This window comes from Heptranchias perlo, chromosome 13 (assembly GCF_035084215.1).
Source record: "Heptranchias perlo isolate sHepPer1 chromosome 13, sHepPer1.hap1, whole genome shotgun sequence".
Classification (NCBI taxonomy): domain Eukaryota; kingdom Metazoa; phylum Chordata; class Chondrichthyes; order Hexanchiformes; family Hexanchidae; genus Heptranchias; species Heptranchias perlo.
In genome coordinates, this window is record NC_090337.1 from 52,447,913 (window position 1) to 52,466,893 (window position 18,981).

General features: G+C 39.7%; 1 protein-coding gene across 2 annotated transcripts in view; it reads right to left on the reverse strand.

The window, feature by feature from the left end:
- Positions 1-18,981, reverse strand: part of pccb (propionyl-CoA carboxylase subunit beta) — a 45,707-nt gene that overhangs the window by 3,886 nt on the left and 22,840 nt on the right. For both annotated transcript variants that reach the window (XM_067995502.1, XM_067995501.1), the window contains exons 8-13: positions 15,513-15,633; positions 8,097-8,178; positions 7,403-7,526; positions 5,128-5,235; positions 3,831-3,931; positions 298-396 (exon numbers count right to left, since the gene is read on the reverse strand). In XM_067995502.1, coding sequence (XP_067851603.1) covers positions 298-396; positions 3,831-3,931; positions 5,128-5,235; positions 7,403-7,526; positions 8,097-8,178; positions 15,513-15,633 — 635 coding nt within the window. The remainder of the gene's footprint in view (positions 1-297; positions 397-3,830; positions 3,932-5,127; positions 5,236-7,402; positions 7,527-8,096; positions 8,179-15,512; positions 15,634-18,981) is intronic.

Genomic DNA, 18,981 nt, shown 5'->3' on the forward strand with positions numbered 1-18,981 from the left:
CTTTCTTTGCTTCACTATTTGTCCAGGTTCAAGAATTACAGGAAATCAGGTTTTTCCTACAAAAGTAGAAGATAAGTCTTCAGCAAATTAGATAGTTCATGCTACTAATCATCATGTGTTTGTCCTAACTTCAAAGGATTTAAATTTCACACACAGTCTCTGCAAATTGCATCCACACCCCACAGAGGCTTGCTTGTAAGTATAGGAGAACTGCCTGTTGTCATGTAACGAAAGACCAGCCAGCCATACAACATCTAGAAGTATGAATAGAATCAGAATTACAGAGGTGTCACTTACCTTAGCCCCCATAACTGCAACCTCAGCTGTTGGCCAAGCATAGTTCAAATCTCCTCTGATATGCTTGGAGCTCATCACATCATATGCACCACCGTAGGCCTACCAAGAAAAGCACATTGCAGCATCTTACATACAGTCAATGAAAAAGTCAGAATTTTTCTTCATTTTATGTAACTAGGACAATTGAGTGGACCATCCAAAACTAACGTGCAGTGCCCAGTGCTTTGTTAATTTGTTACTGTGTCGGTGCTTGAAAAGGACCAGTAACAGAAAGCTAAGTATATTCACAGTTCTAGTGAATATGATCCACAGGATGCATATGAGTAGTAATCTCCAGCTGAGATGAAAGCATTTGTTTGTGAATTGTATTTTTAAAGGTCGAAGATATTAATGCTGAAGAAGGCAAATTGCAGAGTAAAGCTGCCCCTACTCCGTCTCAGCAATGTACATCAGCCCCAACTTAAAGGAGCATCCTCCGCTGCAGGGGTCCAGCTTTCTGGAGGAAGGAGCCAGATCCATGTATCATAGCTAATGAATGAACCACCGATAATTTAAGTGTTGCTTTTGGGTTAGAAAAAAAAAAATCAGGGTTAAACACCATATTAAACATGTTTAGAGTGGGACATTTTCACAGTTATTGGAGGAGCATTTTCTTGCAATGGCAAATCTATCCCTGGGGTTGGTACTAGGACCTCTGCTTTTTTTGATATATATTAATGACTTGGACTTGGGTGTACAGGGCACAATTTCAAAATTTGCAGATGACACAAAACTTGGAAGTGTTGTAAACAGTGAGGAGGATAGTAATAAACTTCAAGAGGACATGGACAGGCTGGTAGAATGGGTGGACACATGGCAGATAAAATTTAACGCAGAGAAGTGCGAAGGGATACATTTTGGCAGGAAGAATGAGGAGAGGCAATATAAACTAAGTGGACAACTCTAAAGGGGGTGCAGGAACAGAGAGACCTGGGGGTATATGTGCACAAATCTTTGAAGGTGCCAGGACAGGTTGAGAAAGCTGTTAAAAAAAGCATACGGAATCCTGGGCTTTATAAATACAGCCATAGAATACAAAAGCAAGAAAGTTTGTTTAACCTTTATAAAACGCTGGTTCAGCCACAGCTGGAGTAGGATGTCCAATTCTGGGCACCACACTTCAGAAAGGATGTGAAGGCCATTGAGGGGGTGCAGAAAAGATTTACTAGAATGGTTCCAGGGATTGAAGGACTTCAGTTAAGTGAATAGACTGGAGAAGCTGGGGCAGAGAAGGTTAAGAGGAGATTTGAAAGAAATGTTCAGAATCACAAAGGGTTTAGATGAAATAAATAGAGAAACTATTCCCATTGGTGGAAGGGTCGAGAACCAGAGCACACAGAGTATGGTAATTGGCAAAAGAACCAAAGGGCGACATGAGGAAAAACATTTACACAGCGATTAGTTGTGATCTGGAATGTGCTGCCTGAAAGGGTGGTGGAAGCAGATTCAATTCATGGCTTTCAAAAAGGAATTGGATAAATACTTGAAGGGAAAAAATTTGTAGAGCTGCAGGGAAATGGGACTAACTGGACTGCTCTTACAAAGAGCCTGCACGGGCTTGATGGGCCGAATGGCCACCTTGTGTTGTAACCATTTTATGATCCATCTTCTCACAATGACATTTCGTGCAACCAGTAGACATCAGAAATCCTTAATCCATGACACTTCTGTTCAGAATGCAAAATTATTACATGGAACCAATTTTACCTCAGCACTCCTGATTTATGTCGCCCTATAATTTTCTTTTTTTTTGGAAAAAACATTCACAATTCACACAAAGTTACTTACTAGCTTGGAAGCATTCAAAAAACTTTTTTTTAAATGGCAAAAATTTCTAGACTCTCAAGCCAATTGCAAGTTTTAGCAACACCATGTTCATTGCTCCTCACTGACTATTTTCTAGTTCAATAATCACACCACTATGACAAAAAATAAGCATTTTATTTTAAGATTGTTTTTTAAATCCTTATGTACATGGAAGAAACCAAAATCAACCTCACATTCAAATCATATCCCAGCCTACCATTGTTGCAGTGTCTAAGGGGCCAAGCCACACGACTTAAATACAAATATTGTAAGATTTGCTCAAAACTGGTAGTTACTTAAATTCTGCTTCAATGGTATTTATCAGCCTATCTTTTTCAGTGAGTCTATCTGGAACTTCCCAACAGGGTTCATTAAGCAAGATATCTTTTGTAATTGGTGAGAAACAGAAAAAGAATTACTATAAGAAAATTACTTACATCCAAGTTTAGCACAGGAGTTAACTTTTTTTTAAAAAAAACTATACAAGAAGCTAGCAAAGTTTACAACTGCTGTAAAAATTTATGTTGTGTGATTACTAGTATTTGCTTATTATTGTTCAATAAATTTGTTTGGCAGTTAGAAGCCCAAAGCATGGTCTAGTATAGTATTATTTTACCACCTTCTGAGTCAAGGAGAATCCTTAAGATCCAAAATAATCTGAAACAGGTTTTCTGTTCAGTACCTGGGCATGCGACAGAATTTACCTAGATTTTAGGGCAAGTGGAAACACATTCTGGGACAAGGGGCTCACCTGAGAGTTGTCTAAATCTTTGAAGCCAAAAATATTCAGTGAAAAAGATAAAAGAAACCCAGACAATAAAACCACAAACTTGCAGGGAAAACTAATTGAAGAAAAATAGGATGACTGTATTTATACACACGCGCGCGCGCACAGGCAAATAATTCATATTATTGATTTATCAGCTGACATTAAGCCAGTCAATGTGAGTGCACGGACCACTCGCTCCTGGTTCCAATTTGATCCATTCCATGCACTCACTGTCACAAGCCAGCTAAATATACTACATTTTGAATTACTTCAGATTTTAGTTTGCTGGGATCTCAATGCGGTAACAGAACTGTAGCCATAAGCGGGGATATAAAGGAGAGGGACCAGCGACAGCTTTTCTTCCTCCGTGGAAACCACAAACTGCTCATCAGGCGCACATTGCACAATAAACAGAACCAGGAGCTGCTCTTTAGGCCACAGAGGACCAAATGAAACACCGAAATGGGCCACATCCATCGAACTGGGCACCTCAGATTTACTGTATCAATGTGAAATTCTCCTGTGGCTCACACCAGCCACCTGTGCCAGTTTCTCCCAAATGGGGTAGTTGTGTATTTGGGGCCTAATTAGACAATTTAGATGACAATTTAGACTGCACTGTCCTTACATCCAACAGAGTGAAGAATTTCATCTCTTTAGTCTGGACCAGATTTGAACCCAAGCTCCAGAGTTAAAGGGGCAAAGTCTAGCTCACTGCACCACCTAATCCATTTTACTGTACTTCTGTACCTCTTCAGTTGGGCATGCATAAAATAAACACCACAGGTACAGAAACACAGCATTCTTTTAGACTTTACTTGAAACTCACAGGATTGCACTTCTTTGTAGTAACTGCAACCCAGGTTGACCGGGCAGAGTTTATTTCCGATAAAGACTCAGCAGTCCCACCTTCTCTTACCTTTCGAGTGATCACTGTAATTTTGGGCACCGTAGCCTCAGCAAATGCATAGAGTAACTTTGCACCATGTCTGATGATTCCACCATATTCCTGGGTTGTTCCTGTGCATTCAAATTAAATACATCAGAAAAGGAAACAAATGCAGAAAAAAGAAACTATGAACTGTTATGAATGCAAAATAAATGCTGAAGATATGCAGCAGGTTTGTGAGCATCTGCTAGAGAATCTTATTCAGAAGTGCCAAAGGGTTTCACCCAAAAACATTGTCTTTTATCTCTTTCATTCAGATGCCAGCTGGCAGGCTGTGCATTTCCACATTTTAGTACACGAGAAAAAAATACCAGGTAGGTGGGGGAAGAAAAATTCCAAAGATAAGAGGGAGGGCTCCATGTGAACCAGCTACAAAGTGGATCTCTGTACATTGTGCATGTGGAGACTGGCTGCTGCAGTTTGACCATCATGCCTGCTCGAAGTACTGATGTCACAACAGGGATTGTGCTACCACCAGAACCAGTTTAAAAAAGGACTGCTGCTGGCCGCCAGTTATGAAAAATATGACCAGTTTAGCTTGCGAGTGCCGTTGGCAGCACGAGACCTGGCATACAAGAGGATAGAAGCAACTTAAGTTCCAGTTGCTCTTCTACAATGGTGTAGTAATATAGTGCTTCACTGGTGTGTTAAAACAAGGGTTCACACATATTCATTCCACACAATGAATTACTCATGGCTGTTGCATCACTGCAGGTAAACAACATAGTGTGGTACTATTGCAGGCTGCCTATTCACAGGTACCTTTCTTCCCAGGTTGGCCTGCAGCCTGGGGAGAAAGGTACCTTTGAATAAAAAGGCTTTGAACAATCTGTCCACAATTCTTCGAGGCTACAAGTCAGTAAGTGGAACAATAAAATAACTTATTGGAGCAGTGCTCGAAGTAAAGTTACTTAGGCGTCCAAAGTATCTCTAACTGCCTGAAAAGTAAAACATTAGTTACCTACTCATAATACAAGCAAAGGAGTTAATCCCAAATTTGTACATTACAACAAAAATAAATTGCTGAGGAGCCTGAGCTTTGATGCTGGGTAATAAAACTTTGGTATCTAATTAGCTAATTATCAAGTACAAAAGATGTTCCACTTTGACTTGCCCTGACAAGTGCATTCATATGCACAAATTAGAATTTGAATACAGTACCACATTATGATTTTGGCACTAACAGAATGGAAGTGCGATCATTTGGAACCACTGTCGAACACGGACTTTAACGATTTAAACTGCTGGCATTGTTTTTAGGTCCTACCCGGCAAGAATCCAGGCACATCCACGAATGTAATGATAGGGATATTAAACGCATCACAGAATCTGACAAAACGAGCTCCTTTTACTGAAGAGTTGATGTCCAGACAGCCTAAAAAAAAACAAAATTAAATTAAAACTCAGTCCTAAATAAATCACATTATTCCTGTATTTTTGTTAAAATTGAAAATCCTCAGTGAAGGGCAGGATACAACCAAGAATGAAAGGAGTTAAGAAGATAAAAGTAAAAGAAGAAGCAATGTTTAAGTGTCGACAAGCTTAGGTTTAAAGCCCAATGAGGTAGAGAAAACTGAGGGAAGCTCCAGTTAATGCCCTTTGTTGAATTAGTTTTAATGTATTATGGCAATGTTACTGTTAAGAGTATTACACTGGGCACCTTGAAGGGCAACTACAGTGAAGTTACCGAAATCAAATATTCTTCAAAGAAAATATCCCAAATAAGTAGCGCCTGCCCACAGCACTTGGTTACAATGCTATCTCAGTTATAAGAAATACCCAGCAGCCCTGACTTTAGTTATAAAAACACTCTTCCATTGGATTTTCACTGGAGTCCTCATGGGGGGCAAAATATTCTCCAGCCCACTGTCAACATACCAGGTCTAAAGAGTCATAATCCATTGTAATCCCCACTGACCTGCATGTATCAATAATTCAGGGTATGACATCTCTTAGCCATGCCCCATTTTTTCTTCCAATTCAGCTCTTGCACCTCCTGCTCTCAAGCCTCTGCTAATGCTGCTCTTTAGCCAGCTGTAAGGAAGCATGCAACAGTAGCTCAGTTGTGAGCTTCCTCACAGCTGAAGTGCAGCCAAGATTGGGAATTCAGCAGGAACAAAAACAAATACTTCATCACACTGCACCATCATGCCCTGCTGTTTTATGGAACTAATCATGTTTTCCTTTCTTTATCAGTGTCCACAATTCAGACTCTCCTGCATTCCCCTCACCCTCAATCAGTTCTGCAATAGTAAAATTGTTTTTAGTTATGTTAGGAGTCAGAGGCCATTAAAGGATTCCTCAGGGCAGATTCATGTGAACTCCCAGGACATGACAGAGGTTTTAAATGGCTACTTTGCAGGGTTCCAAACTGAAGTCTGTTGAGTGGGAAAGAGATCTAGGTGTTTTAGTACATGTGTCTCTCAAGGTTCACAACATTGTCACAAAGCTATAGCAAAAGCAAATAAAGTATTAGACAGTATTGCTAGAATGATCCAATATAAAATGTAAAGTACTATAAATTCTTATACAAGAACCTTGGTTAGGCCTTATCTACTGTGTCCAGCTTTGGTCCCCTCACATGGTGAGTGATAGAGGCCTTGGAAAAGGTTCAGAGAAGAGCCAATACGTAGATACCTAGTTACCACAAAAGGCTTAAGAGAGCTGGTTTTTTTAACTCTACAAGCGTAGACTTCAGGGGTATTTGATTGTGTTTAAAATAGTGAAGGCACTAGACTGTCCCCATGTGGATAGACTATTTGAATTAGATAGGTTAAGGACAACCATGCATACAAATTACATAAGCAAAGAACTAGGTTAGAGTTCAAGGACTTTTGGAACAATTGGCCTGGCTAATGCAGTGACTGCGGATTCACTGCAACTGTTCAGAAGGGAGATGGACAAGTTGCTGGCTGAGGCTGACATCAGTGTACAAAAGGTAGGTGGAGTATTGGGTGATGTGCCTCGTGGTCACTGTGATCACTTGGAAATTGTTTTGATCACCTCTGAGGGTTGGAGAGGAATTTTCCAGAATTGGCCTTGGGTTTATTTAATTTTTTTTACTGCTCCCAAGAGATTCCATGGCTGCTGGTAGGTGGGTGGTGGGCATTGGGGATTATGATGCTTAGTTGCAACAAAATGTATGAGATAGGTTCAGTGGACCAGCTGCTCTTTTCCATCCATCATTTTCTTATGTTTGTATGTTGTGGAAAGAGACACTGCAATGGCTTTTTCAGTGATTACTTCCATTGTATTTTGGTCAAATTCTGTGGGGGTGGGGTGAAATAGGACTCTTTATATAGTAGTTACAATAATAAACATGGCCATAAATGATGTATAGAGACAAGGGCAGGAAGCAATTTTCATCACAACATAGATTGCAATCAACTTGGGGAATGGGGGAAAAGAACAGAAAATGAATTGAGGTGCAGGACACACTGGGTTTTGTCTAGCCTCTTGAATTGTGTTATATTTAACAATATTGCAATCTCATTAAAGGTTGAATTTTCAATCACTGTCTGGAACACAAATAAAACACTCACCTGAAGCCACTTTAGGTTGATTACCCACAATTCCCACTGTGCATCCATTCATCCTGGCAAATCCAATAATGATGTTCTTTGCATAATTAGGCATGAGCTCAAAAAATTCCCTTTCATCCACAATCTAAAACAAGAGTTTTGAAAGCATTTTTTGAAATGTGCTGTATAATAAAGCCAAATGGATACATGTTCGCTGGCTCACTTTGGCGCTGACTGAATCTCAAAACAAGGCCATGTGTTGAGAACATAATGACTCATCACAGGGATTACACTAAACATTCTAGGGATAATTCCATGGGAGTGGTAGCCAGGAAATCGTAGGCCGCAATGCCTGATTAAACTTCCACTTAAATTAATGTCCTATGTTCTCCCAAAATCCTACAAGGACCACCCAATGTGAAAGACACACTTCCAATTAACCCTCAAGTCTAAGAAATAGTGACTAGTTCCTACAGCAACTGTTTTCCACAGTGCATTCTCTATAAAACAAAGTTTGGCAGTTTTCTGAAATAAGCTATACTTTGAGGCTTTACAATCACTAATGTGAAGGCAGTAGCTGGGCTGTCCCCTCTCTTGGTATGAAAGGTATCTGGCAATGCGTACAATCCCTTCAGCAAACAACCCTGCATGCTGCATGGAGTGTAAATTTTGTGTCACATTAAGACTGAGAAATTAAAACCAAACATCTCCTTACCGCATTGACAATATCCAGCATATCATACGCTTTTGTAGATTCCAGAGGAACCACTGTATTCAGGCTTGGCACCAACCGGTCACTTTACGAACCGAGAAAGAATAAAAGTAGAATTCTACTTTATAATATGTCAATTATTTGTGTTTACAGTGGAACTTTTATTATTCATGCTCCAATTATCTACCTTCCAAACTATCAACCACAATTTTCATAGGACAAAGTCTTACACAAGGATTTTCCTCATCGCATAGCGTGCTAACAACAATCTTGTCCTAGATTCAGAGAGGTTTACATAGAAACATAGAAAATAGCAGTAGGCCATTCGGCCCTTCAAGCCTGCTCCGCCATTCGATATGATCACAGCTGATCCTCTATCTCAATACCATATTCCTGCTCTCTCCCCATACCCCGTGATGCCTTTTCTGTCTAGAAATCTATCTAGCTCCTTCTTAAATATTATATATATACATACACATACACATGTAGTGACTTGGCCTCCTCAGCCTTCTGTGGTAGAGAATTCCACAGGTTCACAACCCTCTGTGTGAAGAAATTTCTCCTCATCTCAGTCTTAAATGTCCTACCCCGTATCCTGAGACTGACTCCTCATTCTGGAACCCCCAGCCAGGGGAAACATCCTCTCTACATCCAGTCTGTCTAGCCCTGTCAGAATTTTATGTGTTTCAATGAGATCCCCTCTCATTCTTCTAAACTCGAGTGAATACAGGCAGAGTCGACCCAATCTCTCCTCATACGACAGTCCAGCCATCCCAGGAATCAGTCTGGTGAACCTTCGCTGCACTCCCTCTATGACAAATATATCCTCTCTTAGGTAAGGAGACCAAAACTGCACACATTACTCCAGGTGTGGGCTCACCAAGTCCCTGTATAACTGCAGTAAGACATCCTTGCTCCTGTACTCAAATCCTCTTGCAATGAAAGCCAAAATACAATTTGCCTTCCTAACTGCTTGCTGCGCCTGCATGTTTGCTTTCAGTGACTGGTATACAAGGACACCCAGGTCCCTTTGAACATCAACATTTCCCAATCTATCACTATTTGAATAATACTCTGCCTTTCTGTTTTTCCTTCCGAAGTGGATAACATCACATTTATCCATATTATACTGCATCTGCCATGTATTTACCCACTCACTCAACTTATCTAAATCGCCTTGAAGCCTCTTTGTATCCTCCTCACAACTCACGATCCCACCTAGTTTTGTGTCATCAGCAAACTTGGAAATATTACATTTGGTTCCCTCATCCAAATAGTTATATATATATATATATATATATATATATAGTGAATAACTGGGGCCCAAGCACTGATCCCTGCGGTACCCCACAAATCACTGCCTGCCACCCTGAAAAAGACCCATTTATTCCTACTCTGTTTCCTGTCTGTTAACCAATTTTCAATCCATGCCAGTATATTACCCCCAATCCCATGTACTTTAATTTTGCACACTAACCTCTTCTGTGGGACTTTATCAAAGGCCTTCTGAAAAATCTAAATAAACCACATCTACTGGTTCTCCCTTATCTATTCTACCAGTTACATCCTCAAAAAACTCCAGTAGGTTTGTCAAACATGATTTCCCTTTCATAAATCCATGTTGACTTTGTCTAATCTCGTTGATATTTTCTAAGTGTCCTGTTATCACATCCTTTATAATAGACTCTAGCATTTTCCCCACTACTGATGCAAGACTAACCGGTCTGTAGTTCCCTGTTTTCTCTCCCTCCTTTTTGAAATAGTGGGGTTACATTTGCCACCCTCCAAACTGCAGGAACTGTTCCATAACCTATAGAATTTTGGAAGATGGCAACTAATGCATCCACTATTTCCTTGGCTACCTCTTTTAGTACTCTGGGATCCAGATTATCAGGCCCTGGGGATTTATTGGCTTTCAGTCACATTACAGCATAGAAGGAGGCCATTCAACCATCATGGCTGTACCTACTCTTTGCTACAGCAATCCAAAATTAATCCCACTGCCCCACGCACTTAAGAATACAAGAAATAGGAGCAGGAGTAGGCCATACGACCCCTCGAGCCTGATCTGCCATTCATTCTTTCAATCAGATCATGGCTGATCTTCGACCTCAACTCCACTTTCCCGCCCAATCCCCATATCCCTTGATTCCAAAAATCTATCCATCTCAGCCGTGTATATATTCATTGACTCTGTATCCACAGCCCTCTGGGGTAGCGAATTCCAAAGATTCACAACCCTCTGTGAAGAAATTCCTCATCTCAGTCCTAAATGGCCAACCCCATATCATGAGATTATGCCCCCTAGTTCTAGACTCTCTCGCCAGGGGAAACAACCTCTCATCTACCTGGTCAAGCCCCCTCATAACCTTATATGTTTCAATGAGATCACCTCTCATTCTTCTAAACTCCAGAGAGTATAGGCCCATTCTACTCAACCTTTCTTCATAGGACAACTCTCTCATTCCAGGAATTAATCTAGTGAACCTTTGTTGCACTGCCTCCAAGGCAAGTATATCCTTCCTTAGATGAGGAGACCGAAACTGTACGCAGTACTCCAGGTGAAGTCTCACCAATGCCCTGTACAACTGTAGTAAGACTTCCTTACTCTTGTACTCCAACCCCCTTGCAAAAAAGGCCCACATGCCGTTTGCTTTCCTAATTGCTTGCTGTACCTGAATACTAACTTTTTGTGTTTCTTTTACGAGGACACCCATGTCTCTATGAACACCAACATTTAATAGTTTCTCACCATTTAAAAAATATTCTGTTCTTCGATTCTTCCTACCAAAGTGAAAAACCTCACAGTTCCTCACATTACACTCCATCTGCTGCCATCTTTCCCACTCACTTAATCTGTCTATATCCCTTTGCTGACTCTTTGTCCCCTCCTCACAGCTTACTTTCCCACCTAGCTTTATCATCAGCAAACTTGGATACATTACACTCGGTCCCTTCATCTAAGTCATTAATATAGATTGTAAATAGCTGAGGCCCAAGCACCGATCCTTGCGGCACCCCACTAGTTACAGCATGCCAACCTGAGAATGACCAGTTTATCCCTACTCTCTGTTTTCTGTCCTTTAACCAATCCATTATCCATGCTGTATTATATTATATTATATTACCCCCAACCCCATGACAAATCTATTAGAGTTTTTTGAGGATGTAACTAGCAGGGTAAATAAAGGGGAACCAGTGGATGTAGTAAATTTGGATTTTAAAAAGGCATTCGATAAGGTGCCATATAAAAGGTTGTTATGCAAGATAAGGCCTCATGGGGTTGGGGGTAACATACTAACGTGGAAAGATGATTGGTTAACAGACAGAAAAGAGACAGTAGGGATAAACGGGTCATTTTCAGGTTGGCCGGCTGTAACTAGTGGGGTACCGCAAGGATCGGTGCTTGGGCCTCTATATTAATGACCTGGATGAAGGGGCCGAGCGTAGTGTATCCAAGTTTGCTGACGATACAAATCTAGGTGGGAAAGTAAGCTGTGAGGAGGACACAGAGTCTTCAAAGGGATATAGACAGGTTAAGTGAGTGGGCAAGGTGACAGATGGAGTATAATGTGGGGAAATGTGAGGTTATTCACTTTGGTAGGAAGAATGGAAAAACAGAATATTTTTTAAATGGTGAGAAACTATTAAATGTTGGTGTCCCGAGAGACTTGGGTATCCTGGTACAAGAAACACAAAAAGTTAGCACGCAGGTACAGCAAACAATTAGGAAGGCAGATGGCACGTTGGCCTTTATTGCAAGGGGTTTGAAGTACAAGAATGAGGAAGTCTTACTACAATTTTGAGATTGTGTTACCTATACCCAAGTCCTAATGATCTAAATATACAAAGAACAAACATGGACCCAGAACTTACTCCTGGGGTACACCACTTCCAACCCTGCTCCAACCCGACCAACATGCATTTACTGTAACGCTTTGTTTCCTGTCTGATGACCATCTTTTTAATACATGCTGCTAGATTTCCTATTATACCATATGCCTGAATTTTTCGAACAGTCTTTTTGTGAGACACCTTATCAAATGCCTTCTGAAAATCCATATAAATCTTTATCCAATTGGTCACTTCTTCAAAAAATTCTATTAAATTTGTCAACATAACTTGCCTTTAACAAATCCATGCTGACTGTCCTTGATGACCCAAGCATTTCTAAATGCTCACTAATTTTACATTGAATTATGGATTCTAAGAGTTTGCCCACAGCTGGTTTATCCTCTCCCTTCAACAAAGATTTAAAAAAAAACAAATTCAGGTCTTTAAAAAGTGGCCATCACTAGCCCAAGATACTGATTTTTGTTAATTCAGTTCATCTGTTCAATTTTCCCCTCTAAATCGAACTAGATATTAGATTCACCTATAAAAATACAAGATCAGATATGGCACTGGTGATACTACATTTCTCACACTTCATTCAATAGCACAGCAAGCAATGCAGCTCAGGAAGCACAGCACAAGCAAACATTGGTTCGAGTATCACCCTGAATGAGCGCTGTTGGATTAGGATTTACAATGATTCTGGACCGTATAATGTTTAGTGGAGACTATATGTTATATGCACAAAAAGATATTAAAAGAAAACAGACTTCAAAAATAACCAATTCCTTCATCACAATGCTACCACCTTACTTGATTGCTTTACAATGTAGTACCTCAACATTTTCAGCAGTAATTAACTGCATGCCAAAATGTAAAACACACACATGTGTATGTATTGAGTGCCCCATTGTTGTAGATCAGGGTATGAAATCATATTAACCGAAAAGATGTCGTAGGAGCATATGGGAACAAAGCATGTTATAGGCTTTGCATATTATTAAGGCACCTGTCATTCGATGTCTATTTCAAAAGGCACACGCCTAGAGCAAAGCTTCCAGTTGGATTTTTACTGGTTTCTACCACATCAGGTTAAATCACATACACAACCACAGCATTAAACAGTTATAAAAGGTTTTCCATTTCTCGCAAGTTCTGGTAACAGATTTTAATCAGCATAGCTGGTTGCACCAAAATTCCAACAAGATTTGGAAACTAACGTATTTGCAAAGCTAAACAAATTACTCCTGAACTTAACTGTCAGCATTAAATATTAGGGAGGGGATACCATAATTGGAAGGAGCAACCTCAGGGTCTGACAAATTGAAATGGTTAGCCACACACAGGGAAATGTAGCACGGATACAGGAGTTTCTCCAAAACCATTTCTCTGCCTCTGTAAAAATGTAAGAGCTTGGTTACAAATGGCAAATTTCCAATCAAAATATTTATTCCTTTAATGTGAATAATCATTATGTATATACACTAAGGTTACAAAATTATTCTTTGTTTTTCATATGGAGAGTTAAAAAGGGTATATTCTACAAAAACTCCAGCCACAACCTGGTAATTTTTCAGACTGGTAGGAATGTACAACTCTAAATGGCCACTAGATGACATCCTTTCCCTTGTAACCGGTGGGGCAGCACCACACCATCACACGCCAGAGAAATGTTTTCCCCAGCAGCCACTAGAGGGCAACCTATCACCATAGACCAGTCAGTTCCTAAAAAAGCTACCCATAAGCTTAATGTACAAGACTTTTAACATGTTAACATGACTAAACATCAAGCCATGCATGATCTAGTCAGATCCTTTTCTTAACACACGATAAATGACAAATAAAATGAATGAAAACTAAACCGTTAGTACTTACTTAAAACATTGTAATTCCACTGTCAGCAGCAATCACTTTCATATTAAAACTTAAGTACAGGCTACATTTAACAAGATGCCATCCTGAAAGCACAGGTTTAATATTTTGAAAGCTACTCAGAATACTAACACTTTCATACAAGATCAGCAACAGACTGCTTCTCTTCAATTTTCTACATAAAACTTCAGTTCTTTAGTTTGCAGTACCTTTTGAAACCAGGAACGTGAACAGCATTCAGAAAAAAAATTGCACAAACACTGCATTAAGATGATAAAACTAAAAATATCTGAAATGTGATGAGGATTAAAACAAAAAAGGTAAGACATGCATTGATACATTGTCAAATGAGAACATCTGGAACACATGGCCACGTCTAGAATTATTACAAACATTGAGACAGGTTTCTCCAATGACTCAGCAGCTGAACCATACAGACTAGAGGTTCCTCGGCCTGTGCTGAGTTAGTGATTTCAGATGGTGCAGTGGAAAGGCAGGTAAAATATGCCTCAGTGTCCCTGGGTCAAGAGGCAGGGGGGAAAATCAGCCACAGTTCCCAGTTTTACACAAAACTTACTAGAATCGTATAATTAATGAGTTACATAGAAACAGGAGTAGGCCATTCAGCCCCTCGAGCCTGTTCTGCCATTCTTTTAGATCATGGCTGATCTGTACCTCAACTCCATTTACCCACCTTTACTCCCTATCCCTTAAAACACTTATCAAAAAAAGGAAAATCTATTTATCTCAGACTTAAAAATTTCAACTGACCCAGTTATGTGGCGCAGTCCACTACTCTAATGAAGATCCAGTCAGTGCTCGAATGTGTATTTATAAGTAACACCAGAGATTTTACTAGTGAGTGAATAGGCAAGTCCCAGTAGAATTGCTGTGCATTTAGTGACCTCTGCAAGCAACCTCCCTGACTATGTTTTTATTTTCCACATCTTACTTGAAATCTATTTTCTCTCTTTGGTCAGTCATATACATAATTTACACCCTGGACAAAAACCTACATATCTTGCATACTGTGACACACTAATGTGACGAGCCAGGCCACCACAGTGCTGCTCCCATTCTAAGTTCACGGTATGCATCATGTTGTGCACCTCCAAACATTGGGAAACAATATTAATAAAGTGACGAATCTCCCCATAGTATTGGTCACAGTAGAGTCGGAAGATACGCCATTTTATAACAGCATGAGCATTATACCACATAATGAGCTATTCAGCTGCTAAAGGGACACCGCTCTACCTTAAGGACAATTGCTGTTTTTATCTGAAACAAAGTGTTGCATTTGGAGTGTGACAGCTGTATGCTAGATGCAAAACTGATATATATACTGTATATTCTGTACATGCAAAGTAGTTATTACATAGAGGTAATTTATGCAAATCATATGGGCTGTGTGGAAGGAACCATTAGTAAGGTCAGTATTCTGTCAAAGAAAGGATATTTCTGCTCAGTGACAGTGCAGCAGATTAAATCTATAGTGCAAGATTTAGTATGACTTGTACTCAGTGAGGGGCATTTTGTAGTTTATCAGAGAATGAGCCATAATCAATATTCAGGACATTAGATGATTACGTAGGGGATTGCTGTAATTTAAATGCTGGGAAATCAGTTTGACAAACCAGTGTAATGTACAAAATCTTCCGTAACTGTATACAGGCTGTAGGGTACCATGTGAGGCTTGATTCTTTTACTTACCATGGATCCTGACATTCCCTGATAGGAGCTGGGTCCTTGTTATTCAGAGGTATGTAATTAAAGAACTCTCTCAGATTCAATAAGGCATCAATATCATTTTCAAAAGCCCTGTGTGCAACACCTGCAGCATAAACATACCTTAGCATTACTAAAAATCTGGTGCTTAAATCTTCAAATTAGTTACTATTACTACAAAGGTGAATTAAATAAACAGTTACAGGAATAAATCTTATATCATGGTATTTGTGATACTTCATAAGGGTTATTACTGCACCATCAAGAAATCATAGTACAGTCAGGAATGTCAGAGTTTTATTCATAATTGAACATTTTATCTATGACTGAAAGGACCAGCCTGATCAGTTACATCAAACCAGAACAAAATCGATGCTGCATCAGCCCCACTGTACACCAAGAGTCTTTGGGAATCACCATCTGTTAATATCGAGAGAGGCACATTACATGGATGAGTGTTTTACGTTGTTTCTCTATTGCAGAAAGAGCTATAATCAGCATGTGTAATGTTTAAGAGAATGCTTCATCAGTTCAGTGTGTCAGGTCAGTGTACCTTCGGGCTCAGCTGGTAGCAACCTTGAGTGCAGGTATTTGTACAGACACAAAATTTATTATTGGAGTCTCTCTCATGTCCAAAATAAACCCAACACCACAGGAACTGTCCTGGTTCAGATGCGGAAACTGTCTTAAAGTGAGGTTAGGGGGCATCGGAGAGAGCGATCGAAGAGCTGGAATGTTTCTGCAACGTTATTTAGAGGATGGTCTTCATATGCGACAGCAGAGTCAGAGACAACAATTGAGTGGTCTGATCTGAACTCTGGGCTGGGTGCACAAATTTTGTGACAACATTTTAACTACATTTTCTGCTCAAACATCAGAATCATTATTTTTAATTCAAGCAACTGATAAGAACTGCTTTACTATTAATGAAATAACCAAAATTTTGTCTTGCAATTCTGCAGCCTCTTTGGCAATGATTATAAGATAGGGTAATTAAACCCAGTTTAGATATAACACAAGGAAATATGAGAGTAAAGCTATTTTCAATTTTTAATGCCTGTAATTGTCCAGTCTCACATTAAGGTGATCTATCTTTCACAGAAAACAAAAGGTGAAAGAAATAAATCATACACCCCCCTCCCAAACAGTTTTTTCCCCTATCTTTAGATCAGTGTCAGACACTAGCCACATGTGGCTAATTGGGAGTCTAAATGTAACTAATTGCATTGTTGATTAGTAAATAGATTGATCATGTACAGAGACAAATAAGACCTAAACAAAAATGTTTTCATAGATTAAAAGTAGATAATTCCCAGAAAAACAAAGACAAATACCGCACACAAATATAGAAAACAAAAGCTGTTATTAGATCAGCTAAAGGTTAATGAAAAGAGGATAATGGACAATTGTGGTAGTAATGGGAAAAACCTTTTTAGCTATGTTAAGAGTCAAAGGGCCATCAAAGACTCCATTGGGTCATTGAAAGATTCTCTAGGACAGATTAGAAAGGACTCTCAGGCGAAGATACTAAACAAGTCCTTTGCATCAGTCTTTAACTCTTGAAGACGATGCTCAACTGACAGCAATAAGTGATGCTGTTAACAGTACAATTGTTAATATTAAAATGGATGAGGATACCATCTTAGATAGAATAAGGAACATTAAAATAGATCAGACTGCTGGACCAAATGATATCCACCCCAGGGTCCTTAATAAAAAAAATGGACATGTGCTATGCGAGCTCCTTGTCTGTATCTTTAGTAACTCGCTGGAGTCAGAGACAGCTCCCTTAGACTAGAAGGAGGCTAATATAGCTCCAATTTTTTTTTTAAAAAAGGGTGATAAGGCAAAGCCAGTTAACTATAGACCCATTAGTTTGACTTCAGAAATAGTTAAGATGCTCAAAGGTATCATTAGAAATGCCCTGTATTACCACTTAGATAGAGACGGTGTCATCAGAGACAATCAATATGGCTTCTGGAAAAAGATGTCATGTTTTACTAATTTAATTGAATTGTTTAAAGAAGGTACTAAGTTAATGGATAATGGTAATCCGGCAGGCATTGTCTACCTGGACTTTCAGGAAGCCTTTGATAAGATTGCTCACAAGAGGCTACCCTACATGATAGAATTTTATGCAATTATTAGTAATGTGCTGCGGCGTATTAAGAATTGGCTGAATGGCCGTAGGCAAAAAGTTGTCAGTGGATTTGGATCTGCTTGTAGAGCGGTTATCAACAATGTCCCACAGGGATCAATGTTATGATCTTTGCTCCTTACCATCTTCGTTAATGACCTAAATGTAGATGCTGGGGGAAAATCCGCAAGTTTGCGGACTATACAAAGCTATGTTCGTCTGTAGACAAAGCTAAGTTACTGCAAGGAGATCTCGATGTATTGGAGGAATGGACCCATGTTTGCCAAATGATGTTTAGCTTAGAAAAGTGTAGTGGTATGTGCGTGGACAGGTCTAATGCTAAATATATACACCCTACAAGGAACAGAATCGAAGCTAGTGGTGAAAGAAAAAGATCTGGGGCTTGTAGTGCATCACTCTCAAGATTCATGACTAATGCGGAGAAGCTATATCTCAAGCAAACAGGATACTAGGTTGCATTCACAGGACAATCCACTACAAAAGAAAACATACTATTTTGACCTTGCTTAGGCCTGATTTAGAATTGTGTCCAGTTTTGGACCCCTCACATGGTCGGGGATATTGAGGCTTTGGAAAAATATACAGAAGAGGGCCACAAGATTGATTCCCAGTTTAAAACGCCGTAGCTGTTTCTATACATTAAGAGAAGTGTAAACTCGGGCGATTTCATCTAGGTTTCTTAAAATAACAAAGAGACTAGATTGTGTTTGCGTGGACAAGTTATTTCAACTGAATAGGTGAGGAAGGAACAGGGATCACGCTTACAAGTTAGGGAAGGGCAGGACTAAGTTGGATGTTAATCGATTTTTCTTTTCCCAGAGAATAGTAGACCTGTGGAACAGGTTGCCGTCTCATGCGCTGATTCGTTGTATATGTTCAAGAGAGAGCTTAATGTGTTTCTGGCTGGGATGGAGAGGAATTTTCCAGATTTTTTCCACCCTCTTGAACATATACAACGAATCAGTGCATGAGCCGGCAACCTGTTCCACAGGTCTACTATTCTCTGGGATAAGAAAAATCGATTAACATCCAACTTAGCCCTGCCCTTGCCTAACTAGTAAGCGTGATCCCTGGTCCTCCCTCATCTGTTCAGTTGAAATAATTTGTCCACGCAAACACAATCTAGTCTCTTATTTTTAATCTGGGTTTTTCACTTCTCAGGAGGTTCTATGGCGGGTTGGGAGTGTCTCTAAGATGCACAAGGCATCATGACTGTATGGAATAGGCTAGATGGAGCAGCTGGTCTTTTCCTATCTGACATTTTCGTAAATAAAAAAATGAGTAATAGACACCGTC